The sequence below is a fragment of the Setaria viridis genome, chromosome 6 (genome assembly GCF_005286985.2).
Source record: "Setaria viridis chromosome 6, Setaria_viridis_v4.0, whole genome shotgun sequence".
NCBI classification, from domain to species: Eukaryota; Viridiplantae; Streptophyta; class Magnoliopsida; order Poales; family Poaceae; genus Setaria; species Setaria viridis.
The window spans coordinates 31,567,495-31,584,626 of NC_048268.2; the positions used below are offsets into that span (position 1 = coordinate 31,567,495).

At 44.8% G+C, this 17,132-nt stretch overlaps 2 protein-coding genes across 2 annotated transcripts; one reads left to right on the forward strand and one right to left on the reverse strand.

Annotated features, from left to right (window-relative positions):
* The first annotated feature begins 3,485 nt into the window (after positions 1-3,485).
* LOC117859896 (protein DETOXIFICATION 27) lies at positions 3,486-7,969 on the forward strand. Its single transcript, XM_034743093.2, has 8 exons — positions 3,486-3,922; positions 5,764-6,305; positions 6,388-6,474; positions 6,562-6,618; positions 6,701-6,939; positions 7,050-7,168; positions 7,286-7,372; positions 7,466-7,969. Exons 1-8 carry the CDS (start codon positions 3,647-3,649, stop codon positions 7,511-7,513), a joined length of 1,455 nt encoding a protein of 484 aa, XP_034598984.1. The 5' UTR covers positions 3,486-3,646; the 3' UTR covers positions 7,514-7,969.
* Positions 7,970-12,240: 4,271 nt separating this feature from the next.
* On the reverse strand, positions 12,241-14,147 carry LOC117859897 (2-oxoglutarate-dependent dioxygenase 19). Its single transcript, XM_034743094.2, has 4 exons — positions 13,747-14,147; positions 13,410-13,645; positions 12,975-13,305; positions 12,241-12,880 (listed from the first exon to the last, which is right to left on the reverse strand). The coding sequence occupies exons 1-4, from the start codon at positions 14,125-14,127 to the stop codon at positions 12,626-12,628; spliced, it is 1,203 nt and encodes a 400-aa protein (XP_034598985.1). The 5' UTR covers positions 14,128-14,147; the 3' UTR covers positions 12,241-12,625.
* Between the last annotated feature and the right edge of the window lie 2,985 nt (positions 14,148-17,132).

The window sequence follows — 17,132 nt, forward strand, 5'->3', positions numbered from 1 at the left end:
ATTGCTTGGCAGAATTCCTACTGGAATTAGCAGAGAATTAGCTATAGAAATTATGTCAAATACACCCTAGATCGTCCTTCAAGAGACGATAAGAAAAAGAAAAAGCAACACATGCAGCCAAACCCACGCATGTGAGTTGCGTGCACTAAAAGCGTGTGTATAGATCTCAATTTCTCGAGCAAGTAACTAAAGGCCGCACTAGCGGCTATACTAGCACGACGCACCCTTTCACGATATTGAACCTCATAATGTATTAGGATATGTTTGCATGTGAATCATTTAAATAAGCCAGTCCTCGTGAATTGAAAGTGTCACGGTGAACCTGTGTTGGCGTGGAGTCCAGGCCTCCTCTTAGGATCCGGAGACGCAGAGAAAAGAGAGACAACACCTCAGCCCCTAGTGCACCAGCTTACGGTAGTCAAGCATCGAGAGCGGGGATCCGATTGGATCCTCTTTTAGAGATCCAGCCTGAGGTTAGTTTGTGCGTAGGGATTCGGGAGGAGTTTAGTGGAGTTAGTGTATGATGTCGGTAAAAGAGCTTTTAGACAGGTTCAGATCACTCGAGAGCGTAACACCCTACGTCCTGTGTGTTCTATTGCTTAGAGTCGTTTGTTGTGTTTGTACAAGAGCTGGCCTTTTATAGGCCAAGCCCATTGAGGGTGGAGGAGGATTGATTGGGGCGAGCCTTGCACCCCAATCCATCTTGAACGTGACGACCCAATGACCGTCCTCCTTGCTACAATTCCTCTGACGCGTTGTCCATTTGCCCTAACGCTCCCTTGCCTTGGTACGCACGGTGCTGGAGCACCCCATCTAAGTTCTTTGTATGTCAATTTCATATTTTACCATCTTACTTTGGTAATCTTGCTTTTATCAGCCCGGCCCCACCGTCCCGGGATGGGGAGCGTTGAACGGGGCTCCCGTGGACCTTCCCGGAGCCCTTCGCCGCTTCCCGGGTCCAGAGTGTGGGCCTACCCTTCTGACAGAGTCTTCGGGGGGCTTTTTGCCGCTTCCCGGGTCCTCAATGTGGGCCCGCCTCTTCTTTGGCAGAGGGTGGCCGGGAGCCTGGCGGGGTGCTCTTGACACGAGAACGGCGCCCACCACCTGTTGTACGGGACGGGTGTGCCCGTCAGTCCCTGAGGCACACAGGCGCATCCCATCAATCGTTATGATGGTATTTTTACGAGGACAGGGTGCCTGCTGACGGCCTATCTCGACTACCGCGCCCTTCTCATGCCAGGATATGCCACTGCTTGCTTAGCTGCGAAGTGAGCCTTCCCAACTGCCACGCCCTTCTCATGCTAGGATACGCTACTGCTTGCTTAGCTGCGAAGCGAGCCTTCCCGGGAGGCTTCCCGGGAGGCCTCTTCAGCCCACGTGGGCCCTCGACAGGTCCCGTAATGTGGAGACGATATTTTCCTAATCCTTCCTAGGCTTCATATTTCGAGGCCCATCCATTTAGTGGGCTCCATGAAGAGGGAGCCTTTTTCTGCAAGTGGGCTCCAACTGTAAGTGCCTCTTCGGGGGACCTCGTTCCCTTGGCGCTGACACTTGCGGATGTTTAGGGTGGTGCAGCTAGAAATAAAAATGTGCAAAGTGTTTTTTATAAAAGAAATCCGCAGTACCTTTCAATAATGTTAATTAAGACACGGAATAGCAAAGTTTTCGAGTACTGGAATATGCTAGGAAAACGGTGTAAATATGAAATAATCTAGGCAAAATTAAATAATTAACCTATGTTCCCATTTTATTTCATTAGCTTTGGGTTGCGATAATACTGTTACTATAGTCAATAAGACTTTATTTCACATATTATAGTATTATTTGAATCTTTAACATGTTAAAAAATTACGTAGAATGAAACCTATCGTTATAAAAATATCAAACAACTTTTTCTAAAAAATATTTAAACTAAGTCTTAAACAATTGACCTAGAGACAACACGCCTAATTTGATATATGCTCATGAAGCACTACTAACCATCTCTACCAGCTCATTCGTCCGACAAATAAAGAACCGACATGAATAAGATATGAAAGTTGGCTCATAATAAGAGCCCGCAATGATAGGAGCCCCACTCCCCAAGTGTTATCCATGGGCATGAGAAAAGGTCTGGTGCACTCGTGTCCTCCTGTGCTCCCGGCCGATGTGCATCGTTGGATGCACATCGGATGGTGCATCTTGTGGGCACTGTTTGGACTGAGGAGCTGATTTCCAAAAAATGTGAGAGCTGAAATGCAAAAGTGCATCTCCACTGTGCCCATGAGATGCACCATCCGATGTGCATCCAACAATGCACATCAGCCGAGAGCACGGGAAGACGCTGGTGCATGAGAACCTTCCTCGGCATGAGCATAGATAGTTTGACAAGTATCCATGCCAGCTCATATTACCAATTGACTCATGTACTTATTATCCGTGCCATCTCATAATACCAGCTAGTATGGATACTTTTTAGTGTTTATCCATGTTGATGCTGGCTTCTAATATGATCTTGCACATATACATATCATCCATGATGGTTCTTATTATGAACAGGCATGAATATGTTCCTGCATTTGTCAATTAATTTTAGCTTATTTTGTAAATTTACAAAACTATCAAACGGATTCAGATCGAGACAAACTTTATTATATAAAGATATAAATTTTGAACAAGATGAACGACTTTCTAGTTGTTCTGAACATACTCATGATCAATCCTTGTTGCTTGCATATTGGATAACCGACATGGATTAAAGTTAGGAGCCGGTGCGGATAAGGTTTCGTCGTGCAGTATTTGAAGGCAACAAGCAACATTTTGATTGCAAGCCGATGCTTTAGATCTATGAAGCATGCCATTTTGGTTTGATTCAGATGTAGTGGAATTTTTTAAACTTCAACCAGTCATTCATTTTCAATTATATTGCTGGGGTTTAGAACATCTTGTTTTCTAAAGAGAGACCGATAGGTTAACCTACCGATCTATGTATTTATAGAGAAGGTGCTGAGATTCATAACATGAAATCAGAGTTATTTTAAGGTCCAAAATAGTATTTATTTCCTCGCAAAAAATATTATTTATTTGAAAAAAATAAGAGGAAAAATTTTTAGATTTTTTTTGTTGATTATTAAAGAGAGATGCCATCAGAATTCTAATGTAACAACCCAGCCTAGAAAAATAACTGCACGTTGAGTGAACTATACTTACTCTACAACCTGCTTACACTTTCGTTCTCGTTTCACATAAAATGGTTAAACTAAGATTGTAATGATTCAGAGTTAGTTATTTAAGTTAGTCTCACCCACTCTCTATTTTCAATTTGGGACTAAAGTCCTAGTTACGCTGGGTCAATACTCAATAGGTCATATGTGACATGACGGCGACTCCGTGTCATACTGTCGTCCTTGAAGTCGTTTTCTTTTCCCTTTGGTTAAGAGATCCGAAGTGATCGCTCAATCGCTTAAACAAGCATGCTGATTTTGCCGATTTGATCCATTCTCCGGCAGATGGCCCCAAAGGGAGTGGTTATTCCCTCGCGGGTGCGCGCTACGCGCCGCGCGCTGTGCCCGTCTCCAACCCTTTATATAACAGGTCGCCAGACCAATCGTGGATCGCCCACCACTAGCAACCAAAACCCTGCGTCCTCTTAGCGTAGAGTGAGACGATGGAGGCGGCGACGGGGACGGCACCGCTGCTGCAGCCGCGCGGCGGCGATGGGTCGACGACGACGACCAGGGGGCGCGCGAGGCGGGCGGCGGTGGAGTGGTGGGTGGAGTCGAAGAAGCTGTGGCGCATCGTGGGGCCGGCCATCTTCCAGCGGATCGCGCTGTACGGGATCAACGTCGTCTCGCAGGCCTTCGTCGGCCACCTCGGCGACCTCGAGCTCGCCGCCTTCTCTATCGCCGCCACCGTCGTCGCCGGCTTCAACTTCGGATTCCTGGTACGCTACTACTACATTTTACGCTGACAGGGTGCTGAAAGAACGAACTTTGTAATGTACGCTTATTACCTGAATCGATGTGATGTGAGGGTGGCATGCATGAAAAACTACTAGATGGTTTCTAAGGCCCTCTTTAGCACGGCTTATTTCGACTTTGGCTTCATCTATTTCACGCAAATCGAGATATTATAGCGTGAAGCCGTTTTGTAAGGTGGGACTAAAATGAACTAGAAGCTGGGTGAAGCCAATTTTTTTAGCTTCACCGGCTTTGGCTTCACCGGTGAAGTTGTTTTGGGATGAGCCGTGACAAAGGGGGCCTAAGTTGAAGTTGCCCCTAGATGATTCTATGCTTACCCATTTGCACCAAACCTCATACTGTGACGAGTTACGATAAAAGAAATGAGAATAAAGCAAATTGATCCCAAACCAATCAATTAGGACGCTGACCCTGCTCGACCGTAGTCGTCCTTTTCCATAGGTTCATGATTACGTGGTAGTTGAGTTTTATTATTTAACTTTTGGATGCATCAATCGACCGTTGAATTTACGGACACAAATTCCGCGTGCTCAATCGTCATGATAAGGAGGATCCATGTTTAACTATTTGGCTAGCCCCATCGAAAGCTATAGGTAGATCAGGTCGTGATTACTTTGTTAACTCTGGCTGTCATACCATCATAAGGTAATCTCTCTGTCGAGTGTCGACCAGTAGTAACTTAGAAGTCTACTTTTTTTCTAAAAGAAGAGGTGCATGCATTGCAAAAGATTGAATCTCAATCAGTCTGCCTCCGGTGCCGTATTTTATGTGGATGATTGCTGCCTACGATAGACAGCCAACGAGCCAAGGCATAAACAACTTTTGACACTCTTCAGTTCAGAAAAAAAAAAGAGAAGAGAATCCAATCCTTGGAGTTCTGCCAAATTAGTCAGTCGGCGCATGATGGATGTTGTCATTTTTCTAAGCGAGACTAAATGAAGTGATGTGCCATGCTCGTGCCCCCGGTCGTTGAACGCTTGCGTGTACGCGCCCGATGGCTGTCATGCAAGCCCAGGATGTGTCATGGGTGTCATGTCATGGCATACGACATCTGCAACTGATCTGCCATTACTCGTCATGGCATACCACATGCCTAGTGCTTTTTTATAAAATATAGAAGCCATTCTAGGGAGAATCGAGGCCGATGGTAGAAGAGAGCCAACAAAAGAGCACACAATTCACTTTATCTAGATCGCTTCAGCAGGGGAAAAAAAAAGAAACAATTCGCGTGACCTTTTATGCCCAAGCAACCATCCACTTTTCAAAAGTATAGATTCAACCTGTTTCTCCTACAAAAAAAGTGGATCAAATGATAAGAACTTTCATATTATTTTCAAGAACATTAAATCTGTATGAAATAATTTTTCCTTTGTACCGGAACATACAAGTCCAATTTCTTTTTGACAAAAAAATGTGACAGGTAAGTAGCAATTGTCGAAAATTAAAATAGATAACCTAAAAGGTGGGATAGCGATTTTCAAACGATTTCCTGTAGTGTTATATTCTAAAACGAACTTAAGTCAAACTTTCTAGTGCTTACATGAGTACAGTAATTTATTTGAGTTTCATAGTCTCCTAAATGTTTTACTTAATAAACATTATTCTGAAAATGTGGTAATTTTTTGTATATTCTTGTGATTGACTCATAAATGAATATCTCATTATTTTCAGGAGGCTAATAAGAAACTCAAAATTACCCACTCTTGTCCAGCACAAATTAATGGATCTCACTGAAAAGAGCTTTCATTACTCAAATACTAGATTATAGTAACAATTACCGGCCCTTGTGATTGATTTGGTGCAGCTTGGCATGGCGAGCGCACTGGAGACGTTGTGTGGGCAAGCATTTGGTGCCAAGAAGTACCATATGTTGGGCGTGTACCTCCAGCGCTCATGGATCGCGCTGCTCCTCTTCGCCGTGGCGCTGACACCAACCTACATCCTCATGGAGGACCTGCTGCTGCTGATCGGGCAGTCGCCGGAGCTGGCGCACCTCGCCGGCAAGATGAGCGTCTGGCTGATCCCGCAGCACTTCGCCATGGCGATGCAGGTCCCGCTCACCCGGTTCCTGCAGAGCCAGCTCAAGAACTGGGTCACCGCGGCCACCGCCGGCGTCACGCTCGTCATCCACGTCGTCGCAACGTACCTGCTCGTGCAGCGGTTCCAGCTCGGGATCGTTGGGGCGGTCGTGGCCGCGGATCTGTCGTGGTGGCTCGTTGCGCTGGGCCAGTTCTTGTACGTCGTTGGCGGCGGGTGCCCGCTATCTTGGAAGGGGTTCTCGATGGAGGCGTTTGCCGATTTCTGGGAGTTCATCAAGCTCTCTTTGGCCTCCGGTGTGATGCTCTGGTACATCCATTATTTGATAGGAACATTTTATTGTTATTCCAAACTCATGTCATTAACATCTTAATGAATTGCTCATCTGCAGCTTGGAGAACTGGTACTACAGAGTGTTGGTGTTGCTTACTGGATACCTGAAGAACGCTGAAATCGCTGTCGACGCACTCTCCATATGGTAACTGGTACTTTAATTTTCCATTTCGATCCAAATTACTTTCCAAGTAAATCTAAATGGAATGACTGATTATTCTTCCAAATATAGCCTGACGATTAACGGATGGGAGCTGATGATCCCCTTGGGCTTCTTGGCTGCAACAGGGTATGTGTACGAGCTCACTTGTCTCAGAGAAATCAGCCGATCAGTCAGCGCTAATATAACCAGCTTTCTGCAAAAATGTCAGCGTGCGGGTGGCAAATGAGCTAGGCGCCGGGAGCGGCAAGGGCGCGCGCTTCGCCATCGTCGTCTCTACCACGACCTCCGTGTTGATCGGCCTCTTCTTCTGGTGCGTGATCCTCTACTTCAATGACCACTTCGCGCTCCTCTTCACGAACAGCGAGGTCGTGCTCGGCGCCGTGCACAAACTCTCCGTGCTGCTTGCCTTCACCGTCCTCCTCAACAGCGTTCAACCCGTCCTCTCAGGCAAGTCACTGAAGCTGAACTACCAGACAGGACATGCATGTTCAGTGTAGAGCCATGGCCAAACATGAGTAACACTAATGTGGGCTCTGCATTGTTAACTGGTGTTGCAGGCGTGGCTGTCGGTTCAGGATGGCAAGCGTTGGTCGCCTACGTGAACATCGGAAGCTACTACTTGGTCGGAGTCCCCCTCGGTGTCATACTCGGTTGGCCTTTGAATTTCGGAGTTGGGGTAATGATCCAAATTTACACGACCGACTGGAGAGACTGCACAACGAACTCGTGCAGATTAGTTTGGATCGAGCAATTTTCAAGTCAGATTGACAATCATTTATGCCTAAAATTGCAGGGAATCTGGTCCGGATTGATTGGTGGAACCGCCGTTCAGACGCTGGTACTGGCCTATCTCACTACCAGATGCGATTGGGATGAAGAGGTGAGTATCTCATCTTCTTTCTCCTTATCAAGTTGTTCTTTGGAGATTTGAATTTACTACTAAATGTTTGTGTTGTCTATTGTTCCATTGCAGGCAAAGAAAGCCAGTACACGAATGAGAGTATGGCCCAGCTCAAAATGAAGGTGCAGTTTCTTGCCTCACAGTGAACATTAATTGGAGCTCAACAAAACGATCATCAGTTAATTTGGAGGATTGAAGGAAAAATGGGTATATATACGGCTATGAGCTCCAACCTTCAACTACATTTGGAGGCAGGACTGCCAGCAGAACTTCGGAGCCAAAGAATAATGATTATATGCGATTCTTTTAGCCTTCTAAAATTGCACTAAGGTTTCAAAATCCAAGCGCCTAGGGCACCGTAAGCAAAGTTTGGACAGCAATCATTAGCCATGTCATCCCCCCATTGTCTTTTGTGTTTTGTGATATTGACTAATCCGTTAATCCATTACTTAAGACAGCACCACTAATCACAAAATTAAGATGTCATCATGGGTTATAATTACCTAATATGCTGGGGGGTTGCAAATCAACTCAGCCTATATTAAGAGGGGACAGTGGCAGTCCTTGCAAGGGTGATATCCGATTTTTTGTTTTTTAGCTTTTTTTTTAAAGATAATCACAATTACACTCTGGAGGTATCCTTTCAAAATATAGACCCTGAGCTCGGCGCTATGGCTTTTGGCGCCGAGGAAACATGTCTCGGCGCCATGGCCGAGGTCTTGGCGAGGCGTCACACGTGGCGGTGACCTAGCACCGACGTGGACAAGATCTCGGCGCCATAGATCTTGGCGCGTCCTAACCACCTGAACTGTAGTATGCTTGTTGCATGCTTCTCGGAACAATTATACTTGTTTCATCCTAAACGTCAAGAGCTATAGAGTAACACCTCGACGCCAAGATCTATGGTGCCGTGCTTGGCGCCAAGCTCTATGGCGCCGAGGCCTTGTCCACGTCGACACCAGGTCACCGCCACATCCGATGCCTCGCCAAGACCTCAGCGCCATTAGCCATGGTGCCGAGATGTGTTTCCTCGGCGCCAAAAGTTATAGCGCCGAGCTCAAGGTCTATATTTTGAAAGGATACCTCTAGAGGCTAAAAAAAAATACGGTGATAACTACGCCTCAACCCCCACCCACCCTAAAAAAAAAGAACACATCTTGACTTTGAAGGCTCGCTACTCCAGCACACCTCATCTAAGTCGGCCCATCTATGATGGCCCAAAGCATACCGGTAGGGATATGCTACTATTGATCCCTACTAGCCCATAATAAGCAATAGTAGGATACGGTAACATTCATATCGACATGTTATTAGTACTGGTGTGCCTTATTTGGTTTACTATTAGCAGCCTTACGCTGGCTTGCCTTATTTGGTTTACTATTGACTATTTGGACAAAAATTTTTATTCAAAATTTGACAACTTGATCCACATGTCAATGACTCAGAATGATCCCACATGTCATTGTGTTAGGGGTGTTAAATTTTAAAAGGCGTACGAATTGAGACCCAAATCCTGAAATCTCTCAAAATAAATTATACAAACTCACAAAACAAATATAACCGGTGCATGCTTGAAATGCAATAGAGGACGAAATTGATAACATCACCCAAAAATATCTACAGAACCCTACATCTAAATTAAATTCTGATTCCATCAATACAAGATCTTCCACCAATAAGTTTCTTACAATAAAATCTTCAAAACAAGATCCACTTAGTATATTTGCATAAATATTTTATTAAATTTTTACCAAGTTGGAAAATTTTCTCAAATATATATATATAGAACAAATTTTACAAACTCACATAATAAAATAATTATTATTGGCGGCAGAATAATTAGTTCTAACTCCTGCAAACAAATGACAATTTTCTACGAATAAAAAATTAAACATGACGAACAAAAAATGATATAATGCGAACAAAAGGATTGTGAATCACGAAAAAAAGATTAAACACGATGAACAAAATAGTGGTATACCACGAACAAAAATATTGAACATCATAGACAATCGATCGTACATGGAAAATATAGAACAGGAACATCACGAACAAATAACTTAGTCTACATCTTCGAACAACTTAGTCTACAAAATAACAAATAACATAATAACTTAATTATTTAGTCATGAAAACAAACACGAAAATGGAAAAGTCCACATCTTCGAACAACTTATTCTACAAAAACTAAAAAATAATTTAGAATCATGTCTAAAAAATTAACATAGATTCACACGCCGCCAAACTATTCATACAGATGAATACTTTAATCTAAAATATGAACAAATAATTTAACATAGCAAAAAAATTAGTTTACAAAGGTGAAAAATAACTTTATGCGCAAATTAATTATTCTTACAGGTGAACAAAATACGTGTAGAACATAATAGAAACTGGATGCTATGAACAAATAAGTTTGTATTGCCGAATAAAGATATACAAACCAGAATAAATTATACGAGCTTACGAAATAGAGATGTGTACACTTTGAACAAATTATATGAACCTGGAGAATAAAACAACTATACACGTCAAATAACTTAAACAAATTCAAAGATGTATAAATTATACAAACTTACGGAGCAAAATTTTACACAGTTAGAACAATTTATATAAATATGAAGAAAAAATAGTGATGCACGTTGAACAAATTGAACCAACTCATAGAATAAAATAATACGAAAATAATAGAGAAAAATAAATAAAGTGAATAATATAGATATCACTAATAATAATTAAAAGCAAAATAAATTTTAAAAAATAAAAAATTAATATAATAATCTAAAAAGGAATGAGATAAAGAGAGGAAGAAAAAAAAAGGAATGAGAAAAAATCGAACATGGTGTGAAAGTAGCCTGCATGCATTAGAAATTGAAAATAAAAAGAAAAGGCAAAAGATAGAAAAGATGAGAAGAAAAAAGAAGAAGAGAAACATAAGAAAATAAATGGTATTACCAAAAAATTAATAAAATATAAGAAGAAAAGAAAAGGAGAAAGAAAGGTAAGAAAATAAATAGTATTACAAAAATACAATAGAAGATAAGAAGAAAAGAAAAGGAGAAAGAGAGATAAGAAAATAAAAAGTATTCACCGTAGTTTTAAGGGTATACGTTTTTTTTTCTGTGAGTTTGTATAATATGTTCGATGCGTATGATTGTTTTATTCCACGGGTTTGTATAATGTGTTTAACGTGTACAGGATATGCAACCTTGATTAAAAAATACGAATAAAAAAAGTTCGTCCAAATATCTTTAAGTGGGATCGTGTTGTAAAGTTAGAAATCCAGTGGTGCAATTAGAATTTAATTTTGATGCTCGACGCAAGATTTATAATTTTTTTAAATCTAAATAGTTTTGCATGTGGGATGACATCATCAGTCTTAAGGGCACATCGTCGTAGAGAACTTATCCCATGGAGAACCTAAATTTATGGATTGGATAACGTCTTTGTGTCTTGCTTAAATGAGACAGATTTCGGACATAAGAGGCCGTGCTTCTCTATGCTTTTCAGGCATTTTGGACTGGTCCATGATTGATTTTCTAGTTCGATTTAGGAAAAGTAAAGGTACCAACAAAGCACCCAAGCCGTATTCTTAAGGCTGTGGTTTTCCCCCTTTATTCCCTTTCTTATTAATTTATATTAAGAATTTACTGATTGTTGCGAGTTAGAGTTATGATTATGTGACCATCTAGTTTTAGTTAGAAGGATTATTGTCTCGAGTCAAAATGGAACCAACAATTAAACTAGGTTTGTAGCAAGCACTGAGCAGTAGCATGCATCTAAGAACATTAAAAAGGATCAAAACATGGCCTAAATTTGGTTAGTTTCTAACTCAAACATTCCTCCCAAGTCAAGTCTCAGCCTAGTTCTTCTAAAAGCGCAGAATCAACCAGGAATCCATGATGTTGAACGAGAAGCTGTGTAAGGTCGTGATAATTAGCTCTGGACTGAAAGATACACACCGTCAGGGTCACGTACCAGTACCAAGACGAAGCCCCATATTCACAGGTCCAGACATGACCCATTGACCCCGGATTGCGCCCGCGCACTTGATCGGGCGTGCAAACCGACCGTTGAGAAGACGATCGAGACTCCGTCAGGTAGAGGCGGGATGCCATGCCCTCGCCGGCAGCCAAGCGAGCGGTTGGAACCTGCGCGACGGCTGGAGGTTTATGGGGCCTCCTATGCATCTATCGGATGGTGGGTAAGGGAGTTATCTTTGAAGCCCAACAGAGCCCACTCCATCTTCTTCCTCCTCCCGTCAGCTTCATCTACCTCCCGCTGCGCGCCGCTCCCCCGCCTCGCCGGCCACCAGCTTCTCCCTCCTCTCCGGCGCTGCTCCCCCGCCCCGCTCGCCTGCTCAGTCTCCGGCGGCGGCCGCCGCCGGATTCGCCTCCGCCATCCCCGCCGCCACTAACCGAGCCAGACGCGGCGCCATCTCCGCTGCCCCCGCCGTCCTCCACGCCGCCGCGCCGCGCCGCCCCCGCGCCCACCTCCCCTCCGGCGTTGCTCACCCATCCCGCCGAACCGCCACCGCCGTCGGGCTTGCCGCCGCCGATGACCTTCTCCTCTATGTCCGGTGGACATTGGATCTCCGGCCGCAGAAACCCGAAATCCTAATTGCCGCCGCCTCGACCACCACCCACGGCTGGCGGCAACCTCGCCGCCGAGCCGTCCCGCCCACCTCCCACCCCCGCCAGCAGCTTCCTTATACAAATCTTAAAGCGGAAGATGAAAGGCTTATCCACCTTCCGGAAGATGGATAGGATTTCCGGAGGTTTATCGCCTTGTGGTAAAGTGTTGTTGTGGGCTGGACTTCCCAAAAAGATAACATATGAGGTGGCAACTGAAGCAGGCCGAAATTGTCTATTATGGACAATTAGAGGGGAAGGCCCGTTTGTTGATCTCTCAAGTAGGACGGCCCATCATATAAGATACGACCCAGTTTCATCCTGAGAGATCAACAATCTCATAACGCTGATGCCGATGCTCGAACTCTATTTCGCTATGAGTGGTCCTCCTCACTAATCAAGCTGCTGCTACTATCATCTCGTACGCCAACCTTTATGATCTTCAGTCCTCTGTCCAATTGTCGATACAACTGCATTAGCTGCTCAGGCTAATTTAAAATTTCCTGAAATTTGTGGAACATGGAACATGGCATAAAAATCTGCAGAAGCAGTCTCAGGCTTTAGCTGAGCTGTTCAATCTCAGTTCTCAGGCCCTGCGACGTCAGATCACGCGCTGCACCCGGGCGATGTCCAGCGCCGCTTTCCCGTCGAGCTTGTTGCTCTGCTGATGCTCCATGTAGTCTCTGTACCTGACGCCTCGGAACTCGAGGCCCTGGCCGTCGGGTGCCAGCTCCGGGACAGGCTCGACCACGGTGTCCAGGCACGGCGAGATCATGCTCACCATGGACATCCTCGCGCGCTCGCCGCCGACCACCGCGCGGTGGAGCACGCCCTTGTATCTCCCGTTGCTCACGATCTGCACGCACAGTCGAACACGTAGACGGCATGACATATGCTGGCGTGCTTACAACCGTGACAAGAGATCGTGAAGCCAAAACTGAGGTTGTTACCTCCAGCTGGTCGCCGGCGATGACGAAGAACGCGCCGGGGAGGGGCTTGGCGAGGAGCCACTGCCCGTCGTGCTCGACCTGGAGCCCGTCGACGCCGTTCTGGAAGAGCAGGGTTAGCAGGCCGTGGTCGGAGTGCGCGGGCAGCCCCATGCCCACACTGTCCGGGCCGGTGTACGGCGGGTAGCGGTTCACGGCGAGGATCTGGAAGCAGGATTCGAGATCCATGGCCTCCGAAATGCGGCCGCCGCCGAGGCCCAAGCTCTCGGAAATCGCCTTCACGAGTGACAGCAGCAGGTCTCTCGTCCTCACCGAGTACTCGGCAGCAACGTCCCTGACAAAGCACACGGACACGATCGTTGCAGCGATGGATATGGTGCCAAAGATGACAGACACAGCGCAGCAAACTGATTGGCAATTGCACCAGTAGTCCAGTACCTTAGTTTTGCTGGCTTTGCAGGGCAGTGGAGCTCAGGGTGCGCGAACATCTTCAGGTAGTCCCTCCAGTACCTGACGCCGTCGACAACGGAGAAGAAGCCCGTCCCAATTCGTATAGGATCCATCGGCCCGGCCTCCAAATGCTCCACCTTCTCCTCTTCCGGTAAACTGAACAGCTCCTTGCATGTCTCCATCATTGCATCTTTGAGCTCCTCAGGAACCCCATGGTTGATCACCTTCATGTCGTGCCAGATCGATGTCGATACACGCCATTAACGATCTTGCACGTACGTAAGCAAGAAGAACAGCGTGCATCGGCAGTGTTCTCCAAACGTACCATGAAGAAGCCCCAGTCCTTGCACGCCCGGCCGAGGTCCCGGATCGCCTGCGCCCGTTGATCGGCCGCGCCGTTGATGAGGACGTCGAAATCGACGACGGGGATGCCGTCGTCCGCACCGCGTGTTCCCATGTCCGACGAGGGCATGGCAGGGTGGTCGTGCCCGCTGTGCTCGCCGTTTGTGCACGGATCCGTGGAGTGATGCAGAGAAGTTCCCGCCATGGCTGTGGAGTGCAGAGAGGCCGGAGATCTGGAGCAGCGCAGAGCTATCGAGCCAGGCCACGCGCGACGCGCAGCTAGTGTAGGTGTTTGCCGTGGCGCCCCGGCGTTCATTGAAGGACACAATGACAATCGTAAGCGGTGCGGCGTTGGACGTGACATGGCAGAAGCCACATGGTTCAGCAGCTGTTGTGTACGTTTGTGAAGATATTTTTCGCGATGCTGTACACTTGTACTCAGTTGTCATACAAGAAGGATTCGTCGTTTTGTGCCTTCAGCTAAAAGCATAAAACATGACCGCGCGTAGTGCATGTGCAAGTCATTTTGTTTTCTTTAAACTAGCAAAAGGTGGTCCGCGCAAGCAGCGTGGGTACCTAAGTAACTTTTATGCCAAAAATTTAAATATGTTTCTTCAAAATAAATGTATGCGAACAATTTCATTTAGCCATGTCATGTGTGCCTTTTTTTCATCATCATATTTTGTGGCGGCTTTTAAAACATGAATTCAGAGGGAAAAGGAATGTCTTGCATGGAAAAATATTATTTGGTATTTACCAAAATGAATATAAAACATTATACATATTTAACAGGAATATAATTCTTTATTATGTCTGTTTTGTCCTAATAGAAAAATATTATTTTTGGCTGGTGCCACCATTTTAGCGAAGCTTTCCGGAGGTTAAATGGTTCACCAGGCAATATGCGACTTGGTTGAGATTTGAGAATTCAATCTAGCTATATAAAATGTTCGTGTTTCTAACACCATTATTATTGCTAGGTGAGATGGGCAAAACTGAAAGCGAAATTGTATGACTATTTGGAAAAGGATAGATGAGCTAGCTGTGTCAACATTAATTTCTCCCCCGCATTAATCCAGACGTTAACTTGTTCACAAGGGGAAAAACGACATACATTTAAGTACTTCATACTTCGATCTGATCATTATAAGAACTACGTGCTTTGAAATTAAAAGAACAACATCTACTAGTTTCATACCGCGTGTCTCGAGCTGGTAGCGCCTTTGATCCAAAAATAAATGTTGCCTTATATTAACGAGGCGACCTGTTTACTTGCAAGTAGCCAAGTGGGAGTGGTTGCTGTTTCAATGTTTGCATGGACCGGCTACAATGAGATGGCCACAGTAGTGATCATTCAGAGACAAATTTCTATGGTTATAGTAATTTCTTATATGCGGTGTAGAGGACAACTGTTGTAGTTACAACTTACAACACTGCTATATGTACAATTATTTGGGTATAACTTCGAGTAATGCAGATGATGATCGAAATCAATTGAATGGAAATAGGGCTGTAAATGAGCCGAGCTCGAGCGAGCTTGCTGCGTCAAGTGTGAGCTTATTAGAAGATCGAGCAAAACTCGACATGTACCTTAAGACCTAGGCCTACAGCCAGGCTTAAGCGTGGCTACTTTGTAATTCGAGCCGATCTTGAACTAGAGTATAAGACGAGTTGTTTTAGGTCTTGTGCTTTGTTAAGCATGATCTATAGAGTAACGGGATCTTGTTGGTTTGCTCTAGGAGGTTTGGGCAATGCAGTTGGATAAAAAAATTTAGAGTAAAATGCAACGGAGGTCCAACAACTTGTAAGGAGATGTCACTTAAGTTTACGAACTCCGAAAGTACATTTTTAAATCCATAAACTTGTTAAGTCATTCACCATAGGTCCATACCCCTTCACATAGGCATCTTGTGCTGACATGGCATGGTAACCGGGCATCTCCTCTCCCATCCTTCTCCATCTTCCGCTATCTCTCTCTCAGGCATTTCATCGAGCAAGTCGTGAGCGCCGCCTTAACCCATCGTTCGTCATCCTGCCACCGCTAGTGAGCGTGTCGTGCTGCCATCGGTGAGCATGCTCACCAGTTGTTCTTCCCCCATCAAGCTGCCTCTACTGCCGGCCCACATCCTTTCTCCCGTTCCTTCTCAAAGGAGCAGAGCAAGAAGCATGGAAGATGGCTGCCGCCGCCATTCACATCCCTGGCGGCCATGTCATGAGTATGGTGGGCCAACGCCATGGTGGGGTCATCATCGAGGAGGACGGCGCCGACATTATAATCCTTCCGTGGCAGCGGTGGCTCGATGGGGAAGAAGGTGGTGAGCATGCTTGTTGGCGGTAACGGCGGAGCTCAGCAATGGTGGCATGCCAACCGAGGTGGATTAAGGCATGCTCATGACATGCTTGATGAAATGCCTGAGACGGAAAAGGAGGGAGAGAGAGGAACGAGAGAAGAGATGCTCAATCAGCGTGCCATGTCAGATGTCCATGTGAAGAGGTATGAACCTACGGTGAACCACTTAATAAGTTTATAGATCCAAAAATACACTTTTGAAGTTCGTGGTTGAAGTAGCACCTCCTTACAAGTTGATGATCCTTTGCATTTTACTCAAAAATTTATAACACATTTACATACACCACACGGAATGGTGCCTAGCAGTAATGCACGAGCTTACTTGAGTTATTTGAGCTCGAGCTTGTTAGGCTTACAAGCTTCGGCTCATGCTTGAGGTTGGCTCATTTACCATTCGAGTGTATCTCGAAACGAGTCCAAGATCAGAAACACGAGTAGTTCACGAGCTTTGAGCTTTTTTGATAACCCTGGATGGAGATTTTATAAATGGGTGGTTTAAGAAGCATATGGGTAAATTGAATAAATTCTTCAGGAAAGTATTATGAACTTTCTAACTTGTCAGATGGATGGAACGGCACAATTTACATGAGTATAGCTGGGTTGCTTGGTGCTCACATCTGTTGATGGTTGTTTAAAAAAAATTAAATGCTGGTTTTTTATGCAATTCACCCCTTCCTTTATGCTAATTGGCTGAAACTTTGCGTCTCCCACTCATCTAAATCGTAGCACTAGAATTACAAAAGTACTACGTGATATGTAATTTTAATTTAGTAAGAGTTTGTTGCAGTTCTATTACTATGCATACAAGTAAAGAAAAAGCAATAAACGAGAGTTGTTGATGTTGATTAAAAGTTTGAAAAAAGTGACTGAAAAGGTACAAGAATAGTACGTATTAGTCACTTCAAAATTAGACACTCTTATATGTCTTGGCTCTCCAAGAGCAGGAAAAAACATATGATTTGCTATATTGGAGGAAAAAGCACTTGGAAATTGATATTATCCTAAAATTAATTTGCTAA

Bases quoted from the DNA above. Each gene is read 5' to 3' on its own strand.
- LOC117859896 (XM_034743093.2), top strand. From the start codon at position 3,647: ATGGAGGCGGCGACGGGGACGGCACCGCTGCTGCAGCCGCGCGGCGGC. The intron at 6,475-6,561 runs GTAACTGGTACT...TTCCAAATATAG, and splicing joins GTCGACGCACTCTCCATATG to CCTGACGATTAACGGATGGG. The intron at 6,619-6,700 runs GTATGTGTACGA...CAAAAATGTCAG, and splicing joins GGCTTCTTGGCTGCAACAGG to CGTGCGGGTGGCAAATGAGC.
- LOC117859897 (XM_034743094.2), bottom strand. From the start codon at position 14,127: ATGTCACGTCCAACGCCGCACCGCTTACGATTGTCATTGTGTCCTTCA. The intron at 13,646-13,746 runs GTACGTTTGGAG...CACGACATGAAG, and splicing joins AGGACTGGGGCTTCTTCATG to GTGATCAACCATGGGGTTCC. The intron at 13,306-13,409 runs GTACTGGACTAC...GTGCTTTGTCAG, and splicing joins GCAAAGCCAGCAAAACTAAG to GGACGTTGCTGCCGAGTACT.